The sequence below is a fragment of the Ambystoma mexicanum genome, chromosome 2q, assembly GCF_040938575.1.
Source record: "Ambystoma mexicanum isolate Mex_15411 chromosome 2q, UKY_AmexF1_1, whole genome shotgun sequence".
Classification (NCBI taxonomy): domain Eukaryota; kingdom Metazoa; phylum Chordata; class Amphibia; order Caudata; family Ambystomatidae; genus Ambystoma; species Ambystoma mexicanum.
This window is the reverse complement of record NC_090924.1, coordinates 453,271,170-453,292,935: the sequence shown is the minus strand read 5'-3', so window position 1 is coordinate 453,292,935 and position 21,766 is coordinate 453,271,170. Positions and strand designations below refer to the sequence as shown.

Here is a 21,766-nt window from a genome sequence, read left to right as displayed (position 1 = left end):
AGTTAATTAATGTAGTTGGAAGGAACAACATAAGAGAAGGTAAGTACGTGTAGGTATGAATGGAAAGTGAATAGAGGTTAAAGATAGGTAATGGTAGAAACAAAAAGGGAGTGTGTGAGTTACTCCATTGATCTTCAAGGAAGGAAAGGAGACACAGGTGAGTAAAGATAAAAAGGTAAATTGGCAGATAATAATTTTCAATTAATAGTATATTGTAACAGGTAATAGATGGCCATCTTCTAAATGACATACAACATTAGAGCAATTCTTTTTAATAGATGCAGAAATCGAAGGGGACATCTGAACAAAAAGGTGTAGTAATAGGCGTTTGTATGTTATGAGAGGTTTCTATTGGACATTTAAAAATATGTATATGCTCAATGAGTGGAAAATGTATTGGTGGTGCCCTATAAAAATTGACAGAAACGTATTATATTATAGAAATGGTAGGCAAACTTTTACACACATCACACCTGCATGCACACATACAACACATGCGCTTTCTTCAGCAACAGAGGTAGGTGTGTCAGAGCAGGAAAAGGTTAGGGAAATAACAGGAATTGTTAGACATGCCTTGACAGGACAAACAAAAAAGCAGGAAACCGCAATAGTCGTGACTGATGCCGCTTAAGAAAGGACGATAAGTGGAAAGCACAGAAGAGATCATCCATGCAGGCCTGCCAACACATCAACAGAGGAAGACAGTTCAGCGTTGTGTGAAGGAACAGACATTGCATTCAAGCCACCACTTTCAATAAATGGACACAAGAGTGCAGATGTTCAGCCTTCAAGGAAATACACAGCGACAAGGCCAACGCCCTACATGCAGAAGAGCAAAAGAAAGCTCATTAAAATAACATTGAGACTATCATTTCACCATGACAGTCTGTCCTCATTTGGTCCCTACAGAAAATAGATAACCAACATCTACCCATGGACGTACTCCCATACTTGATACCAAGGCGATTCTTTGCCAGGATGAATAACATATGCAGGGAATTCCTCTGGCATGGGAAGAGGAACAGAGTGGCCCTTTGGAAGCTACAAAACCCACATGAGAAAGGGGGTATAAAACTGGCAAACTATGAAATCGATTACATAGCAAGCCAGCTATAATATGTAGCTAAAAGGCTCTCTGAAGAACCAACCTCAGAGTCCAGGCTGTTCCGATTGGACTGTGCCCCAATCTTCCTAAAAGAAATGATGTGGTTGCCCAGATCGGATATGGAGGGGCGCCCAAAGATGATGATACTTGGGTGGGAGATATGGCGTAGGGCCAGTCAGGTAATGGAGAACCCATCCCCGTGTTCCCCGCAAGTGCCATTAGTTGCACTGGCGGAAAAAGAAAAGCAATTAAGAATGATGATCAGGAAGCACTGGGAACCGGTGGGGATAGCAACAATGGGCGACATATGGCAAGAGGGGAGTATAAAGGACTTTGAGGGGTTGGGGGAGAAAACGGGTTACATGCGGGACAGTATATTACATACCATAGGGTGGTGCGACGAATCAAAGAGACGTGGTCCGAAGGAGTACTAGAAGATGAACCGGACGCCACCATAGATGCAATATATGATATAGCAGAAGGGGGACATGATATATCTAGAATATATGAGCTCATGATGTCCAAAGTGGGGAAGGAAGTGGTACAGCTGAGAGAGGACTGGGAAGAGGAAGTGGGGGCCCCAATGAGTGATGGGATATGGGAACGAGCCCAAGGGTACCACAAAAAAGTGTAGAGAAATGCAAGACTGCAACAGATACAATTATATATAACCCACAGGGCGTATACGACACCCAAGAGGATAGCCAAATTCAAAAACACAGGACGACAATCATGCCCCAAATGTGAGAAACAAAACACTGGAGATTTTGGGGAGAAGTAGCGCATAGGCTGGAAGAAAAAGGGATTAAGATAGTGGTGGACACGGTGTGGGCTTGCCTGATGGGAGGGTTTCCTAGGCCACTTAAGCATGCAAGTAAACTAAAAGACCTGCGTACGTACTTGCAAAGAGAAGAATCGCTATGGGGTGGAAGGCATGTCAGACCGAGAATAGAAGTATGGTGGAACGACCTACAGAAATGGGCTGAGGCTGAAACTCCGGCAGGAAGCAAGCAATTCCGGGGGGTGGGGGGGCAGAAACCTTGATAGCCGGGAAACAACTAATAGCCGCGAGTTATTTAGGCCCACGCAAGACTGGTCAAGTGATCGGGATCCAACAGAAACCATGGAAGAGGAGTCCCTACAGCAAGACAAGAAATATAACATGAAGGAGAGTAGGCTTGGAGGGGAGTGAGGGGGGGGAGCAGCGGACACGGATGTAGTGATGTACATCTCAAATGTTATTATATGCACTGCAAGTTTGGCTTGTGTTTGCTAGAATAAAATAGTTTTTAAAAAAATAAAAAATAAAAATCTACCCATGGACGTACCACGAAGAAAGGGCAGGAGTGGCACAGAAAGAAAAAGTATTTTTGTTTTTTATTTTTTATTTTGTTCTGCGTTTCTCTTCCCGTGTGCTTAAAAAGAAAGGGGGGACAGTTCATCCTTAGTAGGATGAATGTGACAACGATATTGTGCAAAAATAAAAAAAATGTTTTTATAAAAAAAAAAAGAAAGGAAAAAGGAAAGAGGATTTTGAAGGCTAACCTTTGCCTGGAGAGAAAAGTCTAAGCTGGTACGGTGCAGTGTGGGTTCGTGAAAACGGTGGGGTAGTAGAGGGCACATGACGTGTGTGCTCTGCTGTATAACAGGTCGCGGGAACACACAAGCACATTACAAAAAAGGGTGAAATAGCATTAAAATAGGTAACAGAGGGGAGGGGGAGGAGGAGCAGTTGTTCGCCAGAGGGCATGTGTTAAGTAGGAAAAGTATGCATTTCCACAATTAACAGAAAGGCTGTAGAGGTGGATTGGATAGTAAGCAAGCACTATAAGAGTTAGATGGAAGGAGCAATTCAATTTTAAAAAAAGGAATATTAGTAGCAGTTGTTACGGAGGTAGTATATATGAGCAGTATCTGAGCCTTAGCAGGGAAATGATAATAAACTGTATTTACACTTTCAGAAACTCACCCATTTTTGTGTTTCAGCTACAAGGGAACTTAACCACACGAGGGAGGAATGCACATTGAGTGGCAACGCTCCCAAACTTGCGCGCAGGGACAGAAGGCCAAACATCAATAATAGGGCCTGTGCCTAGCATCCAGGCAGATGGCAAAGAGAACAGAAACAAGTGAAAGGTCATTGGGCTTGAGGGGGAGATGCCTTTTAAAATAACCTATCAAGGGGGGGCGCTGTTGCGCGCAACTAAGATGGCCGCCTGATCGGAGTGCTCCGATCCCACGAACATCCTATATATAAATAAATCCTTTTTGGAGCCGCGGAAGAGAAGAAACTACTACACCGTCTGTTTCCCGTACTCCTGCTGCACATTGTGTGCGAATCCTGCTCGAAACCGCAGAGGAGTTTGCAGCTCCCTTCGGACTGACGGCTTCTCCAGTGGACCGCGGGCTGCCCCGGGGCTCCAGGAGAATCCTACGCCAGACCGAGGCGCCGTCATCAGCACAAGGCCGCGTGGGGGAGGAGCGCCGGTCACCGCAGTGCAGCCCCACAACACAGACCTGGGGCGGACCGTGTGTGCAGACATCAGGACCCAGGGTGGACGCGAGATGGTCTGTGGCACCGGCCCACCTCCCGGATAACGACTGGGTCGGCACACCATCTTTCACGCAGGGCCCCAGCCAAATCAGGCATCGGGCCTGCCGCCGAACGAGCCCTCGTCCGACGTTGCGAGAGCAGGTGAGAGATGTAGAAGCGTGCAGACCCAGAGACAGTGGCTGTGTCATGAAGTAAAGTTTTATAAAATCCTTTCTATACTGGCTGCCACCCAAAGACAGTGCTAACGTGGGAGGTCACAATACATACGTGAAGTGTACTGGGCATTGTACCATACCTGGAAGTTTCGGCGTGGGTTCTCCAGAGGGCACCGCCCCGCCGCTGGTCACCGCTGAGGGGGCCCACACAAGACTCTATTGACCCCTCAACACAGCCCATGCTGCCGGAGGACATTTGAGATACGTAGCAGGGGGGCCCCCCTACGCAACTGGCCCGATTGCGCCGAGTTCTGGTCCCGCCAGGGAGCTGGGCATCCAGCGCCACGAAGACCGGTGCGCGGTACACGGGCAAGGGAGGAGGCGTGACATACAGTCAGCGGACCGCTGTGTGCCTGACGGTAACGGCGGTAAAGCTCTAATACGAAGACTTGTGACATCAAAAAGACAGGAACGCTGTCACCACTTGCTGCAAAGGACCTGAACCAGTGTGTGCTTCGACCCGAGCTCAGCCTCAATTCAGTTAAATGCTCAAGCTACCCGCTCCTAGCCTGTAGCTACCACCTATAAGAATCCGAAACACACTGACAAGCATGACCAGTACGAGACCACTGCCACCACTAGCTGCACAATACCCGAACCAGCATATGCAGCGGCCTGAGCTCGGCCTCAATCCAATTTAATACTCTGGCTAACCGCTCTTACAACGCACGTGGCCTTCGCCTGCAGCTACCACTGATAAGAATCCGATATACAATGCGGGCAGCTCTCTAGGGAGAATTTCCTCCCCGCAGAACTACCGAGGACCCATGTGGCAACGTCATATGTGACATAAGATTCGGTACACTGGTACCCAACAGGTTGACGCTGTTCTGTGCGGGCTATACTAATCCTGTGTGGACGGCTAGCCCGACCCGCGTCATCGACCCTTGCTCTGCACAGGTGACTCATGGGCCGCAACGAGAAAAAAAGCACGGGCGTGAAAAAAAACAGGCCCAATGGACTCCTATGCCAGCTCCCAACCTCAGGGGACGCCGCCTGCCATAACCATGGGGGATGACATTCCTGCTGTGATTGAACAAGACAGAGGAGACAGCCTAATGGCCATGGTACAGAACAGCTTCCTGGCAGTGAACGTCAAGCTGGACGATATTGTTTCAACTATCAGCTCCCTTAAGGCTAGAGTGGACAAGGAGAGCACTCGCGTTACAGAAGCTGAGAACAGAATCAGCACAAATGAAGATATGCTAACACAACATGGTCGAGACATAGCACAGCTGAAAGGGGAACTGCGTAAGACTCAAGCAAAATGTGATGACCTGGAATCTCGATCTAGAAGAATTATCTGTATTGTCGGCATTCCAGAATCCTTCTGTAATGGTCCGATGGAGCGACAAGTTGAGGTCCTTTTGAAAACTCTTCTGGGCACGGAATCCTCTTCTAACCACTTTCTTGTTGAAAGGGTTCATCGCACCCTAGCGTCGACACCCAAGTCTTGGGCGCCACCGCGCACAATTTTTGTGTGCCTCCTGAACTATAGGGACAGAGACGCGATCCTAAAACTTTCAAGGAAAAAAGGCTCCCTGCAATATGAAGGAAACAGAGTCCACATTTATCCAGATTTTTCGACCAGCGTCCGAATGCAACGCAGATCCTATGAACAAGCCAAAAAAACTTCTGAGATTGCGTCATGTCCCATACGCCCTCATCTTCCCGTCGAAACTACGGATTCAACATGGAGGCAGGTCGCATTTCTTTGAGACCCCTGCGGAAGCCAAAGCGTACATGGAGGCGTCCATCCCCATTCCTCCCAAATAACATCCATGAGATCAGAACAGGCCACCACGACCGGGAGACAAAATCCTCTATTCAGCCGACTGAAATGGAGTTACGGAAACATACTTAAGCTGTGAAGACATCATTCCCGAGAGCAACGGCTCCAATTGTTATTGTTTGAAAAGGGTGGGATCGTGAGCCTCTACTGATGGAGGCCCTGCGACTGCAACTAGTGACCCTCAGGAAAGTTCCACAGGTTATGGGGAAAGGGTTACATCATCGGGTTGGGGTTGATGGTGCGGGCAGGGGTGGGGGTAGGGTACAAAGTTTTGCCACAGTTGGCAAGAGTTCTAAAATGCAGAGACTGGTTGCATCGGGTTCAACTGTTAAGGTTGGTGGCGTAAGCGAATCACTTCACACATTGATAGTAATAGAATACCATGGTACTGGGTTACAGGTGGGTAACTGTTAAACTTCTTTCATGGAATATCCGGGGCCTAAACAACCCTATTAAGGCCAGGAAAATTGCAGTATACATAACCAGCATAACCCCCAGATCGTGTTACAACAAGAAACTCACGCACTGGGGCAGGTCTGTTCCAATTTTCTCCCTAAATGGGGCGCATTGCGATATTATACGGAATATTCCTCGCAATCCAGAGGGGTTCTAACCCTAATACATCCGAATCTAGGCTTCCGTATCCAGGACGCTAAAACTGACACACAAGGGAGATATGTTGTAATCTGGGGCGAGTTGGCGGGACGGAAGATGGTTATAGTTAACACGTATGGCCCCAACATAGAAGACCCTGAATTCTACAATGCTATATATAATATGTTGGTTGAAGCTGAGGATGCGGCAGTGATTTGGGGAGGAGATTTTAATACGATACTTGACATGACCCTCGACAGGTCTACAACTTCTCATAGAACCTTGACCAATATGACAAATAATGCAACAGATGACCATGGTAGACATCTGGCGAGAACTATATCCCCAAGAACAGCGCTTCACTTTCTATTCATCAGTGCATGACTCTGAATCTCGAATTGATTACTGGCTTATCAGTTCAACACTCACGAATATGGTCTAGCACTGCGAAATGTACCCCCTCAGATCACTCCCCTGTTTCAATTACTTTGTGCATCGGCGAAGCTGCCCCGAGGGCCAGACGCTGGAAAATGCCCCCTGTTCTACTTAGAGACCCTAACGTTTGCGAATCACTGCACACTGAAATAGAGGAATTCTTTTCAACTAAATGAGGGGTCGGTAGACCAGTGCGCTACACTGTGGGAAACATTTAAAGTATGGGTACGTGGCGCAATTATGGCCAAAACTACGGGTCTACTGAAGGTAGTTAGGCAAGAGTTGGACACAATGGAGGCCAAACTTGAGCTCCTGGAGTTCGAATACACCTGTACACATAGTAAAGAGGCCCTTCTGGATATTCACACTACACTGGCAGAATTTAATAAACTTGCTGAGAGGGAGGTACAATACATGGCTGCCCCAGTCTGAGCTCGTAGATACAGGGAAAGCAATAAAGCAGGGAGATTCCTAGCCCGGATGCTTAAGGCCGAACACGGCCATCCCCCTATAGCGACAATCCAGACACCTAGTGGGGACATAGTCAATGGGGACCAAGAAATTATTGATACGTTTGCCGCATTCTATGAATCACTATATTCCAATAGGGACACCAAAACTAAAGAAGAAATAGTGGAGTATCTGGACATGATTGATCTCCCAACCCTGACTCCGGAGGCACACATGATATTAGACACCCCCATATCACTCGAGGAAATTACAGAGGCAATGAAAGCATTAACATCAGGTAAAGCCCCCGACCCCGATGGTCTAGGTGCCAAATTATACAAAGAATTCCATGACATACTAGCCCCTGTCTTACTGAAAGTATGGGAAGAGGCGATGGAGTGCGGCATACTGCCAGACACTATGCGAGAGGCAGTGATAACGGCCCTTCTTAAACCCTGTAGAACCCCGTCAGGACATGGAGTCATATAGACCCCTCTCACTCATTAATACCGATACAAACATTTTCGCAAAGGTCCTAGCTACCAGGCTCCTGCCCTATATGCCTAAATTAGTGCATCCCGACCAGGCTGGCTTTATACCAACAAGGTCCACTGCTCTTAATCTGCGCAGACTCTTTGGAGTGATGACACAGATAGACCCAGCGGCCGATGCAGTGGCGCCATCCCTTGATGCCGAGAAAGCTTTTGACTGTCTCCTGGGTCTCTGTTTCAGGTCCTTGAGAGATTTGGGTTGGGAAGATACTTCGTTAGTTGTGTCAGGTTACTGTATACTTGCCCGGGAGCAAAGGTACTAACAAATCAAACCATGTCATCCCTGTTTCGCCTGGGTAGAGGCACCAGACAGGGCCGCCCCTTCTCCCCAATCCTTTTCGCACTTACATTAGAACCCATGGCTGAATACGTCTGACAAAACCATGCATGTAGAGGTCTTTGTATGACAGGGAGACCACAAATCATTTCCCTATACGCGGATGACACCCTACTATATGTTAGGAACCCGGAGGTAAATCTAGCGCCAATTATGGCTGAGGTTAAGAGGTCTTCTGAATACTCGGGGTACAGGGTTAATGTTTCTAAGTCAGAACTGTTTCCGCTTACACCTAAAACTAGAGATATGTCAGACACACAGGGATTCAAATGGTCACCAACACACATCCGCTACTTGGGGATCAGGGTATCCAGAGACAGGAGTACATTGCTCGCAGAAAAACATGGTGAACTCCTACAATCCCCAACAGTTAAACTACAAGTCTGGAACAAGCTCCCTCTATCCCTATATGGGCGAATATCGCTACTTAAGATGATAGTGCTACCCAAACTCCTATACCATTTTTTGCAACATACCGATTTGGCCGGGCAGAACATTCTTCACCAAACTCAATACGCTCGCTACTACATTTTTATGGGGAGGGAAAACGCCCAGGTTGAAGTGGTCCAAAATGACAGAACCCTTTGCAAAAGGTGGGATTGCGGTTATGACCTGTGAGCGGTTATGTTTGACCTTAATCGGAAGGACACGTACAAATATGATCCTGTAAGCGCCACTGCGCGTGCATGGGCCAGGATATATAAAAGAGACTTGCCATTACAACCACGTATGACCCGGAGGTGTCATTGTGGAACTTCCCGGGCATAAGCCCCACATTTGAAAAGGCACTCCAGGGTACCTGGGACCCACAGAAGCAATTTAGAAAACGAGACATGTTCCCGGAAGGGAGATACTGTGCATTAGACAATTTTGTCGGGGCAGTGGGTGGAGATCACCTTAAGCAATTTCAGTTTCACAGGATGAAATCTGCCTTCGCCGCCAAATGGCCCTCCTTCCCAGAAGAGCCACCCATACACAAATGTATTGCAGCCATGACGGAACCAGGGGGACACAGGAAAGGTCTGTCTGCACTATACAGCCTTGTTCAGATCCATTCCAAGCCATGCAATAACATTAAAAGAGACCTGGGAACAAGATCTGGGTGTGGAGCTGTGTGAAACCACATGGTTGAGATATTGCCAGTTGACTATATGTGTATCCATGAACTCAGGGCTACGTCTCATTCAGTTTTAAGTTCTAAACCAGTTGCACTACACCCCAGCCAAGTTAGCCAAGTTTGTGCAGGGCCACACAGGAAAATGCCCTAAATGTGACGCCCCTGATGCAGACTCCCATCACATGTATTGGGCCTGCCCGCCGATAATTAAATTCTGGGGGGAGGTGGCGGAGATTCTGGAAGACATTACGGCAATACCTGCTACACCTTCCCCACAGAAATACCTTTTTGGGGATATTGGTAAGGCTGCAACTACCACTAGACGATTGTTCAATTTAGCATGTGTGGTTGCGAAACGAAATATACTGAAATGTTGGAAGTCCATAGATCCTCCCAGGCGACTGGACTTCTTGAAAGACCCGTCGATGGTTAATGAACTTTAAGAACAATTTGTTATTACATTGCCATCGAGATGCCGCCCCAAAGACGTATGGACGCTGTTCAGACTCTGTAATATGTTATCTGATGAAGAGGACAATCATCGTCACCGCTCTAGTACTGTCAAACAATGTTCAAATGTAGTGTATACTGTAAATGTTCATCTATGTTATACCATGCTGTGATTCGCTGGCCGCTGGCCAGTTGGGTCTTGTTGTACCCCTCTCTGAACAAAACATTTTTTTTTTAAACCTATCAAGGGAAAGGAGAATACAATGGAAGAAAAGGAGGGCGAAAGATGGTGAAATGGAAGAGGAATTAACAAAATGTCAGTTAAAAGACAGTCCCGATTCTCGTGGTGGTAGGAGTCACTCATTGTGCATGGTAACTGGGGTTTAAATGGGAACAAGATGGAAGGAAATATTGGCACTTCCTGGGAAAAACGAAGTTATTATAAATAATAGAAGGCAAATGATGCAACATATCCAACAAAATAAAAAGGATAGATTTTATATATATACTGGGTTGAGAGGCGGGTGACAGATATGATGGATACATAAAATACTTAATGCAGGGATGGGGGGTTAAAAAAAATAAATAAAAAAAGGCAGGGTGTGGTCATCTACCAGAGGTGGGAATGTGAAGGGGTAGACAAATAGCTACTGCCCCTCGTCACTCAGAACTCTCTCTAAGCAGGGGCAGGGATGATGATAAACAGTGCGAGCTAAAGATGGCGAGAAGGACTACACAGACGGTAGAAACATGCATGCATCCATTAGCCATGAAGCACCTATGCACTCACCATGAAGATACAGACTTTAGGTCAAATGTGCATTTATTCATGAACATCTGTGCAACCACACACATAGAAGAAACATAGCCTAAGTGACGCATACCCTGAAGTGTAACATGAAGAAGATATGCTAACATATAAACGCGACAATGCCGAACAGCCATCCTATCCAAAATGGACACTACAAAATGGTTCAGAACTAACCAGCACTCCTAGGCTTCGGAAAAGCTTAACAAGGCGGAATTCACAAAACACAGGCAAATTAGAAAAGCTTGCTTAGCACATAAGATAAATTTAATACTGAACCTCAAGGATGGAGTGCAAGGAAGAGAATGGTCTGTGGGAGGGTGGATTCCGCTCAGAAAGCCAGGTGTCGACTATGGCATTAAAATGTAATATCAAATGTCAGGGAATATAGGACCAAATACATCGGCAGACCCTACAGGCCACCTAGTTCACCTTTAGAAAGAACCTTCCTTTGGTTGAAACTCACGTTGGCTGTTTTTGTTCTCAAATGTTGCCAATTCCTTTCAATATCTGTCAACTGCATCACTTGACTTACCAATGCTTTGAAAACGTGGCATGCTCCAGCATCAGGTGGTCAATCAAACACTGTCACAGCTTATTCAAATCGCCACATGCGCAAAGCTGCCTTTGGATTTCCTCCCCCCCCCCATTTACCTTTTTCAGGAGCCTTATGGTGTGGTCCCCTACCAAGTCACATGCAGCAGGCATACAGATTACAATCCTGTCTCACCAACATAGGCCCAGTGCAGCCGATATATTTGTTTCTTCGAAATATTAAAGGGTTCTATCACCCCAAGGTCCAACGTCTAGCTCACCTCAGCCTTGATGCATGGCCTTAACTTCTCCTATAGACCCTGCTTTTAGCAAGTACAATAGTCTGTGTCAAGGCTGATTAAATAAAACTAGGAGGTGAAAACTGCTGAGGCAAAAACCTACACTCCGGCTGTTGCTGAAAAGTCCAATGTGATGAGTAGAACTCCCTTCACGGAGCCATCTGAAAAGCTACTACAGAGCAGATCAAGAAGAGGTTCACAGTTTGGAAACCACTTGGTAAGGTCCAGACCATTTGTATTGTAATTCCCTGGGTCTCAGAGCCTCCGTGACTAATACCTCCTGCTCATGAGTACATTCAACCTTTGAGGGCTTCTGGTCATACCAGTGCATGGTCAAAGCTTGAATTGCCAGCTGGCTGGCATTGGCTTGCGTCATCATCATTTATGTCATTCTCTTCCAGAGACCCAGCATCTACTGTGCCAATGTTGTGATCTGGAATAATGGCCCTCAAAATGACATGGTAAAAAGAGAAGACACTTCCTTCTCAGTGGCTCTTCCAAATCACCCTCAATGCTTCCAAGCGTTTGATTCTCTTCTGACTTAACAGTTGCAAACTCAAAGAGACCCATCCAAACAATTACACAACACCAATAAAGTACATGGTGTCAGAGATGACACAAGAATCAATCCAACACTCGGAGGAGGTTTGAGGGTTTTTATTGAAATTCTAGTTGACACTAGGCCCGTCCCCACCTCATCTTGATTTGAACCTCCTCCCTAACCTAGGCGCCCTTAATCCTAGTTTTTTTTTAATGGTGTTGTAGAGCAAAGATGACATAAGGGTGGCATGTTGATTGCTATAAACTTATTTACAGTAAAAAGAAACCCTCACTAACATTACCTTCTAAGAGGGGCTGCCCTGCCTCAAACTAATACTAAAGGATCTGTCAGAATGTCTGTCAAAATCATACTCGACCGTCCTGTGTCACAACCTTCTTCTATCCTTTACACTACAACTAAATAATAATTTAATCCATCAGAAAGTTCCTTCTCCTGGTATTCTGGTGTCATTCCCAAAATGTTCTCTTGTTAAAAGGGTGCCAGGGGGCATGACACCCTTCCCCTGGATTGTGGTTCCAACAAAACCTTATAACTCAACTTTCTGGACCAGGAGAATGACTCCCGTCTCTTAAATAGATTCGAAGAGATTCAGTCTCCTCACCAGGACTCACCCACCCCCCCCCCCTTCTCCTGGTGTTCAAGAGGTCTTTTATGCATCTTTCAAACTTGGCGTTTATTTTGCCACTCGCAGCATTAGCAAAGGCTCCAATCCTTCACTGGGTTTCAGTGGAAGATTTTCTTTGGATGTCTCACTGGCATTGCTGTCCCAGACCCTTCCCTGGTGGTCAGTAGGCTTATTGCTGCCACTGCGACGAGGAAGTTCTCCTTGGATGCTTTCTCCACCCTCATCAATAGTTTAGTTGTAACAATTTGTCCAGGGGAGTGCTGCTCAAGCCTGCCTTTCTTCCACCCCATAGTCCTCTCTGGGTTTCTCATACCTCCAGTTACCTTCTTTGGGACCTCAGTACGCAACTGGGGCTTCCTGGGACTGGGGTCCATCTCTCTGCAGCTTCCCTCCACTGTTTCCGCAGCACTGCGTTCTGCTCAGTACCCTGTACCGGCTTTGTTTCCGCTCCAGCTGGACCCACAGAGAACTAACTCCCTCAGCAATTTGCTGGCACACTGCTCTTCTATATCCCCGGTCTGCCAACAGAATCAAACTGCCGATCTGGATGGTTTCCACACCTGCTGCCTCTGCCAGCTGGGCTTGACAATTTCATCGTCTTTTTATACGTAGTTGCCAGTCCTTCTCTTGTGAATTGTCAAAGTCCTCCGTTTCTTTTGTTATGTTAAATGGTACTTCTATAGCGCACCGTCGCCAACAGAATTGGTCTCCAGGCGCTCCTGGAGCCTTGATCTTTATGCCGCCTCAGGACCACCACGTACCAGTACTAGCACAGTCAGTCTTCATGTCGTCTATGCTCTTCTTCGTCCTAGTACTTTGTTTTAACTGCATCCTATGTACCACAGGCATACATTGAACTACCTGGTTAGCGACCGCACCTCTCTAGCCTCATGGAAAGGGGCTCCCCTCTGGGGAGACTTGACGAGAGTAAGTGAATGAAAGTTGTAAGCAGTACGAGCTGGCACTGCCGATTTCTTTTTTAAGCTTTATTTGATTGTGTTCATATATTTTCCTTTAGATAGGTACTTCTTGTGAGTGGGGTGCAGACCCATTAGTACGTGCCACCGTGCTGGGCCCATTAAAAATGCAGAAAAAAAAATAGAGACCTAGGCTCACTAGCCTTCGGTGTGGGTTGCACACTCTAATATCCACTGCTGTAGTTTTTTAATCAAGTTTATCATTATTCTTTCTTGGTGTGAATAAAAATAATATTCTTGATAGGTTTTCTTTTTCAAAATGAAATTTAATAGGTTCAATTTGAGTGCAGATACAGGCTTTGCCATTGCATTTCAAACTTAACTCAGGGCTCCTTCATCAAGGGTTATAATCCTCATCTGATTAATCTAATCATCAGCAACATCACATTTAACCCCCAATATAGCACATTGCCATTCATTAGATTCAAAACAACCCTGTGTAATGTTTTTCCAGTCATCAGTGACCCCCATAGTCATCATTTGCAGGTTCGATCATTGGAAGCACAGCATTTAATAACGTTGATCACAATTATGTCATAAGGTTGGGAATACCATTGTGTGCACATTTGTTATAATTGAAATTATACATGTAATAGCCCACAAGACATATCGACATCAACAGACCGACAACACGTATAGAACATATAGGAACACATAAGCAGAAATAGTTGTGAATTTAATGCATTGTGTGGTTTTCTGTTCAGCTCATAAAAATTCAATTGAAATTCACATTCTCCAATCCATTAGTTCCCTTAGTTTGTGTTATAGACACTGTACGTGAAGCCCTGCACTTCAAAACATTTGACGGCACTGGAATTCACTGTGTGTGATGTGGTTCTTAACAGTTAATAACTCAATATTAGATCCTTTGTGCTGTTGACCCATGCGGAAAGAATACTGCATTTTAGCCTTACACCCTTTTACTTATAACGTTACACGCTTGATGTTCAGAAAAAGATTGCATGCCATCATTCTAACTGGTCTTCTCTTCAAGTCAGCAAAGCAGTAAGATGTTAGAAATCTGTAGATGATATTCGATTAGTATTAAGATATATATTGCATACTTTAAAAGTTCTGCCACTTTTCCTCCCATTCTCACCTAAATGTGTACAGAATATCCTCGTATGCCCCCTTTGCTGCTTCGCTTGAAAAGAATGCCGTGGGAGACGCAACCTCGTTCTAACTTAGATAAACAACCGGTTTCTGTGGAAACCCTTTCTGAATAAACCAAAATGGCTTAGTAACACGATTATTCGAGGACACGGCTGAAACACCGTAAATGGAAAAACTAGGATCTTTACCCGTGAAAATAACATTGTTCCAAGATGGCAGAACGCGAGAACGTTGCACGCTCGGCCATTTTGGTTTAATAGTCCAACCCTATATAGTAGGAGTTTCTCAATGTTTTGATAAGCCACTTATCCACCAGTGGCTGAGGGTTGGCCAGAAAAATGGCGGAAGAGGAATACAGTGTTCAGAGTGCTAGGGTCCAGAAGGGATCCCCTAGAGTTGCAGGCAAGTAGGTTGGTGGTTACAGTTAGACTCAGGGAGGTTAGGATGACCCCCTTGAATGGATGCACCCAGGACCATTGTCCAAGAGCAGGCGGTTTTAGCCCTAGGAGCACAAAGGGATGTCCCCTCAAAGATACTCTATGGCAACTTGGGGGGTAGTGAGATGCAATTTATTTGCAGTCCCCAAAGTCACAGAATGCTGCAAGCAGACCACAGGTAGGATATATTGCAGGGATCTACGTGATCCGACCGCGGCCGATTATGCAGCAGCTGGAAAGGTTGCATGAGAAAGGTGCAAACCACCAGAAGTTTGCACCTTTCTCATGCGAACACACGTACATACCCACACCCCAACCCACAACACACCCATGACCCACGCCCCACCCTCAACACAACCCCAACATAAACAAACCCCACTTACCTTTTTCTTCACGCTGAGTCCCTACTGCGCCAGTTCCCTTTCAGTTCCGTTTTCAGGAACCGGCGCCGCAGGGTCCTTTTTTTCCTTTTACGGGGCTGCAGGGGCTTTCCTGCTCACTATACAGTAAAGTATAGTGAGCGGGGTGTTGCGGGGACACCCCTGCAGCCCGTCGTTTGGTTTTTTGCGTGTGTGCTGCAGGGATGCCCCCCGCAACACCCCGCTCCCTATACCACACAGTTTAGTGAGCAGGGTGTTGCAGGGGACTTACCTGCAATGCTACCACCAAAAGGTTTGAACCTTTGGTGGTAGCATTTGTAGAACTCTTTGTTCATGCAACCGTTTAGATACAGTCTTTTTGTACAATACCATATTGCAGGGTCAACAGCACCTGTGGATGAAGTGGTTGCTATAGGATGGTTCAGCAGTGCTTTGACAGCAGACCCGGTCTCCTATTAAATCGGCCCGGTCAAGAGGGAGACGGGAAGTGTCATGGATCCTGTGACAGCACTTGCACATGGGAAGGCCCAGCGATGGATCGTCAAGGTGATGGCTGGTTGAGGCATTCAGCAGGCTCGGGGGGCCCAGGGGGGAACAGTCTGTTGTCGCAGCGGTCAACTCTACTCTGTTTATTGGTCTTTGCCTCTGGTGAGGGGAATCAAGCCGATTCGAGTTGTTGCAGGGTTAGAAAGATGCCCTTGAGTTTGAAGCCTAAACCGCGCTTCTGAAGATGATGCACTATGCAGAACAGGAGCACAGGTATTGGAGTTTTGCAAGCCCTGTGGGGAGTAGCAGCTCTTCTGGGGATGGCGCAAATTGTAGGTCGTTTCCAAACCGATTATGCCCACTAGTATATGGGAGTAAGTCTCCTTCAGATCTTGTCAATTGAATTAACGAGGTCCTGACTTCAGATGAGACTCAACAAGCTCTGGCGGTCGTTGGGAGTGCTGGTAACGTCAATCTTTGTCCTCCTCTTCAGAATCTTCTTGTTCCAGTGGTTGACTCTGGGTTTCGTCTCCACGACCTCAGGATTTATCCAGGGGAGAGCAGGAACACCAGCTGAATCCACCAATCATGTCCCATGCACCATTCAAACTTGTAGGTGGCTGTGCAAGGAGGACTGCCAGCCTCCTAGTTTGAACTGGTTTCAGCCATGCATACTGCAGAGCAAGAGGCAGGAGAGTTTCAGTCGACCTCCCCCACTTCCTGTCCTGTCAGGCCCACAAGGACTTTGCAGGCTTCCCATGTGTAGCCCGCCAGGGACAAAGGGACAAGTTTGTTAAGATGGATTTCTGAACTCAGCCCTGGTAGGCAGCGGTTCAGAAGACCAGCCTAGTTTCTTGGAACAGGGTAACCTTCGGGACAAGTCAGACCAATCAAGGTAGCATTGGCAGCATTCAAGTCTTGAGTCTCAGGAGGGGTGAGGGTGATCAAAAGTCCACAATGAGCACACACAGTAAACATCACAAATTACTCTGTCAGGTGTTTATCTCAAAAATACATATATTTATTAAAGGCATTTTAAATCAAACAGTGTGAACCACAGCAATATTAACAGTACTAACAACACTATACTAGGGAACATATATACATTAATTATTGGCCTAAAGGAATATTCGACAAGTAAAGATCCGCAACCTGTAACAGAAGAGGGTCAAAAAGTGCAAAGATACTTTAGGCAATTCTTCAAGAGTCTCAACCCTAACTAATAAGCAGTCCAAACCTTAGAAGTGTGGAACCTTGTGCTCAAAAGGACGTTCAGCGTGGCAGCACTCGATTGTGCGTTAAAGTACACAAGGGGACTCTTCAAAGGCCTGTATTGTCTTAGGAAGGGGGGGTAAGGTGATGAAGAAAAGAGTTCCACTATTCGAGAAGGGTCTCCACAAGGGCGCAGAGCTATTTCCAGGAATCGGGAATAGGATGATAGTTCAGACCATCAGACCATCCCTACAAAGGTGAGTGGCCCTTTTGGGACAATCATTCGTAAATGTCTGGATGTGACAGGGGACACCAGTAGGTGTTGCAAGTACTCACAGCCCCTCGACGTAGTCCAGACCAAACTTTGCCAGTCAAGTCCAGTTCACTTGCAGGTTCGAGTCCAGCAGTTGTGCATCTCCCCTGCTCCACTGCAGCTCGTTTTATGGCACAAAGGGGCACAGGAGCATGGCACCAACGAAGCTCGTCATCACAACGGGGTGACACAGGACTTTCCTAATTCCAGATCTAGGAATGCTAGGTGTACGAAACTCGGCGGGAGAATGCCTTCTGCCATGAGCTTACGGTTCCCAAAGTCTCAGGTCGTAACTCGAGATGGCGGCAGTTCCAAGGCAAAGGTCCCGTATAAGCTGGTCAGTTCACTGGGAGGTCCAGGAACACTGCCAAAGAGGCTTGTTTGCAGGTTAAGAAGGAGGCGCCGAGAGTAGTTAGTCCCACTACTCCAACGGGTCGAAGCGCCCTTGCAGACCTTCCGTGATCAATGAGAAACAGGCGCTCTGATGGGACATCAGGAGGGTCAGGGTGCCAAACCTTACAGCGGGTCACCAGCGGTTCCACGGATCTGCTTCTTTCGTTCAGGAAATTTGACTCCTTTACCAAGCTTGATGTGAACTCAGAAGATCAACCTGGAATAGGTCTAGAGTGCCTTCTCCTATCCAAAATCTCCTTTGTGACAAAATGAAGAGAAACCAATAGGAGATCTGCTCACATTCAACCATTCCAGACATGGACCAATCACAGACCACAGTGGTCCCAGTTATCCTGGCACCCAGGATGTGTATTGGAACTAGGCAGCTCCAGCCCACAACCTGGGTGCACACACACACAAGGCATGCAGAAGCCCACAAAAGCTTTGGTTTGCATGACCAAATAAGGAATTTCCCGGGCCTGGGGAAGTCAAAGGGACAGAATGGCCAAAGGACAGAACAAAGGACCTCGTGGCATGGCCATTTTAGGCACTGGCCACTGTCCTGGGTCAAAAGCGGTTTGGACCATCGAAGAGAGTCCAAAATGCTTTAAAAGTAACTGCTGCCACCCGCTCTGTCCTGGGCACACTTGCATTCACCAAAAATCCTTAACCCCAGCCCACTGTACTGGAAGGTACATTGTGCACTGATAAAATGTAAGCGAAAGACTAAGGGAAACAAAGTCTCCCAATACAGACAGTTTGAAGGGCATGTCAGTTTCCCCAGAACAAGATGAGCAAAAGCCCAGCGGAGAACAGCAGAAGGCTGCGCTCCACTGGTAAAGGTCAGGCCACGATGGTCAGAAAAAAGCAAAAAGGTGGTGGGGAAAATCACAATGTGAAAAATTTGAACAAAATCAATGTAGCCTGCCAATCAGCGCTCCCTCATAAAAAATGCTAGGATAAATATTTGATCACAAGAGTAAACACTGTACGTCTATCGGAAAATGTGTTTAATCACAAAAAATGGACACTGCACGCCAACACGTGTTTCAGCCCTCTCCGGGCCGTCCTCAGGGCGTATTTGTGATTACAATGTTCAGTATTCCAAGATGAGGTAACTTGATTATGGGGAGTTTGCTTGATAGTCCTGGCTTCTCGAATATGCGAACAATTTCTTTAAACGCCTAAATGCGTGTGCAGCTCGGCAGATTTCTGCCGTCTGTCTGCAGCTTCCTGGAGGGAATGTGGGTGCGGCTGTTATTTCCCACTTTTCCAATCCACCCTCCATCCCCGAATTCCAGGACCTCCCCTGCACAGGAAGCTGCAGACAGACGGCAGAAATCTGCCGAGCTGCACACGCATTTAGGCGTTTAAAGAAATTGTTCGCATATTCGAGAAGCCAGGACTATCAAGCAAACTCCCCATAATCAAGTTACCTCATCTTGGAATACTGAACATTGTAATCACAAATACGCCCTGAGGACGGCCCGGAGAGGGCTGAAACACGTGTTGGCGTGCAGTGTCCATTTTTTGTGATTAAACACATTTTCCGATAGACGTACAGTGTTTACTCTTGTGATCAAATATTTATCCTAGCATTTTTTATGAGGGAGCGCTGATTGGCAGGCTACATTGATTTTGTTCATTCTTTTGTATATGAAGGGGTACCGAGAATTTACCCTTCTACGCACTGCCACTGCTGCAAACCTCTCAAACACCTAATTAGAACAAGGGTGCGCGCACCTACCCACATTGGGGATTTTTTCTCGGAATCCTTTACTACACAATGTGAAAAATTACCCATACATGGAAATCTGACCTAACAAGTCATCTCGTTCAGGGCATAAAAAGTAAGGCCACCATTTTTTATATGGTGTGCCTTATGTGCTTTATTGGAGCTGCGAGTGCAGCCTGTGAAAAAGTAGGAAAATCGTTGTGTAAAAAGGTACACTGCCACCAGCCTTAACAGATGTGCTTGTCACAGTAACAAGTTGTTACTGGCGGGGCGAGAAAAGGGATATGCTATAGTAGATGCCTAAAAATCGGAGGAAAGCATAACTCTAAAGAAATCCCCACAAGGGGCCAAAAAGATTCCCTACACTTGAGTGAAAGGAGGGGAGTGTGGAAAAAGGTCCGCACTCAGCCAAGAGAATTAGATGAAAAACTCCAGGTGTCCAGCAAAAAGTGCTGGGGGACTCACGGAGTGGGGATTTCACAAAATAAGAGAAAAATCAACCCTAACAGTTCATATTGCAATTAGGAAGGGGGTTTAGAGAGCCTTCTGGTAAAGACATGCGCTGGATCATGGAGGTAGAAGGGGCACACAAGACGCTGCAAAGGCACCAACCACTGACCTAGAGTGGTGGGACAATGCCACATTACAGATGGCAGGGTGTGAGAAAGGGGAGAGCTGGGTTGTTCCAATCAGAGACAGTAGTGGGCGCTCCTCTCAATCAGGGAGCGGGGCAAGGCAAAGCCACAGGTTTTGACGAACTTTGCAAAAATTGTGAATTCACGCAGCACAAGAAAGAAAATGGGTCTCAGTGGCAAGGACACCCAGCCCCCCACAAAATTACTAAATAAGTTGTATAGAAGAAATGAGGGAGGATGAATCGATCTGGGGACAGCTTCCTTGTTGTGTAGCGTAGAGTACCTATGGGTCTTGGTTGATTAAGGAGCAGATATGGTGGAAGAAGCTACAAGAACCTTAGCATTTTATAAAAGAAATTATGGATTCAAGATATCATTAATGTAATAGCTATCCTCTCATTATTGCCCCTGCCTCCCAATGTGTTCAACAGAAGCCCATGCTATGTATAATTAGGGAATTGGTGAGCGGGATGGGATTTAATCTGGACTCTGGATCAATTTGGACCCGAGAACTCCCTCCCAGCCACATAAATATAAATGTCCAGCGTTTGCTTAATATAATAAGCTTTTGAAGCCAGTCCTATATGAACCACCAGGGTTAGCAACAGCATGACCACAACATAACTAAACAGAACAGTCAGCATCAGAACAGAACAGGTCAACTCTCAGCCAATTCTCTTAACCCCCAAACAAAGGTAGTAGACTTCATAGACACACCTCAAGCCCCATCAAGTCCTTGTGTCATTGCTTGAATTATGCTCCACTTAATCATTTACTTTTGCACTTAAAAAGGGGGCCCTGAACTATCCTTTCAAGGTCCCATGTGCCAAAATATCTACATGTCTACTAAGCTACTCTTTTGTTCCTTAATTATTTCAACAAACCGTATTTTTTAGTACCCGATTAGGTCAGCCCCCTCTCAGACTTACCCAGACTCCAGAGGACTCTGCATCCCAGGCAGATGAGGAGCAGCAGCCAGACCTGCTCCAACCCTTGCTGAGCTGTGGGGAGGATGCAGCCATGGAGGAGTTGTTCATAGAAGTCCTTCCTGCTGACGGCTGGCATGGCAGCACCAAATCCTGCGAAGACCAGAGCACGGTGGAAGGGCAAGAAACTGCACCGCCTTCCGCTGCCTTAATAAAAGACACACAGATATAGGTCAGGCTGCTGGGGAAACATAGCACACAGATTCAAGAAGCTCGCACTGCACAAGGGTTTTTGCACAGTTTACATAGCCACCATCTGAAACTCAAATGTAGTTTTTAAGCGGACTACTGAAAGGACAGACAACACAAATCCGAGCAAACGCCAAGGAATGGGTTTTACACCTCACTGTATAATGCATCCACAATCTGCCTTTCAAAACCCACACACAGACCTAGAAAAGAGAACTGGACCATAAAAAAATAAAAAGAATGTACCGATGATGGTGTGGTTAATCCGGCACAAAGATAGAGTGAACTCCTGGAGCTCAGACAGGAAGAGAAGCAATTACACCACCTGAACTTTTACCAACAACATTGACCTTGCACACTCCTGGCTCTCCAAATCTGCCTTGGAAAACACAACACTTAACCGGCTCCTCCCTTTTGCAGCATCATGGCCACCTAACAGGACTGACGCACCATGCCACCACAAACCATTCTTTCCCTACTGC

The 21,766-nt window shown here is 46.5% G+C and overlaps 1 protein-coding gene across 3 annotated transcripts in view; it reads right to left on the bottom strand.

Moving 5' to 3' along the window:
* The window catches only part of PORCN (porcupine O-acyltransferase), a 425,271-nt gene that overhangs the window by 351,606 nt on the left and 51,899 nt on the right, over positions 1-21,766 (bottom strand). For 2 of the 3 annotated variants that reach the window (XM_069647550.1, XM_069647549.1), the window contains exon 2: positions 21,039-21,242. In XM_069647550.1, the coding sequence (XP_069503651.1) occupies positions 21,039-21,174 (136 nt within the window). In that variant the 5' untranslated portion in view covers positions 21,175-21,242. Of the gene's footprint in view, positions 1-21,038; positions 21,243-21,766 lie in introns of those variants that run through there. The other variant, XM_069647551.1, reaches the window with a different exon arrangement.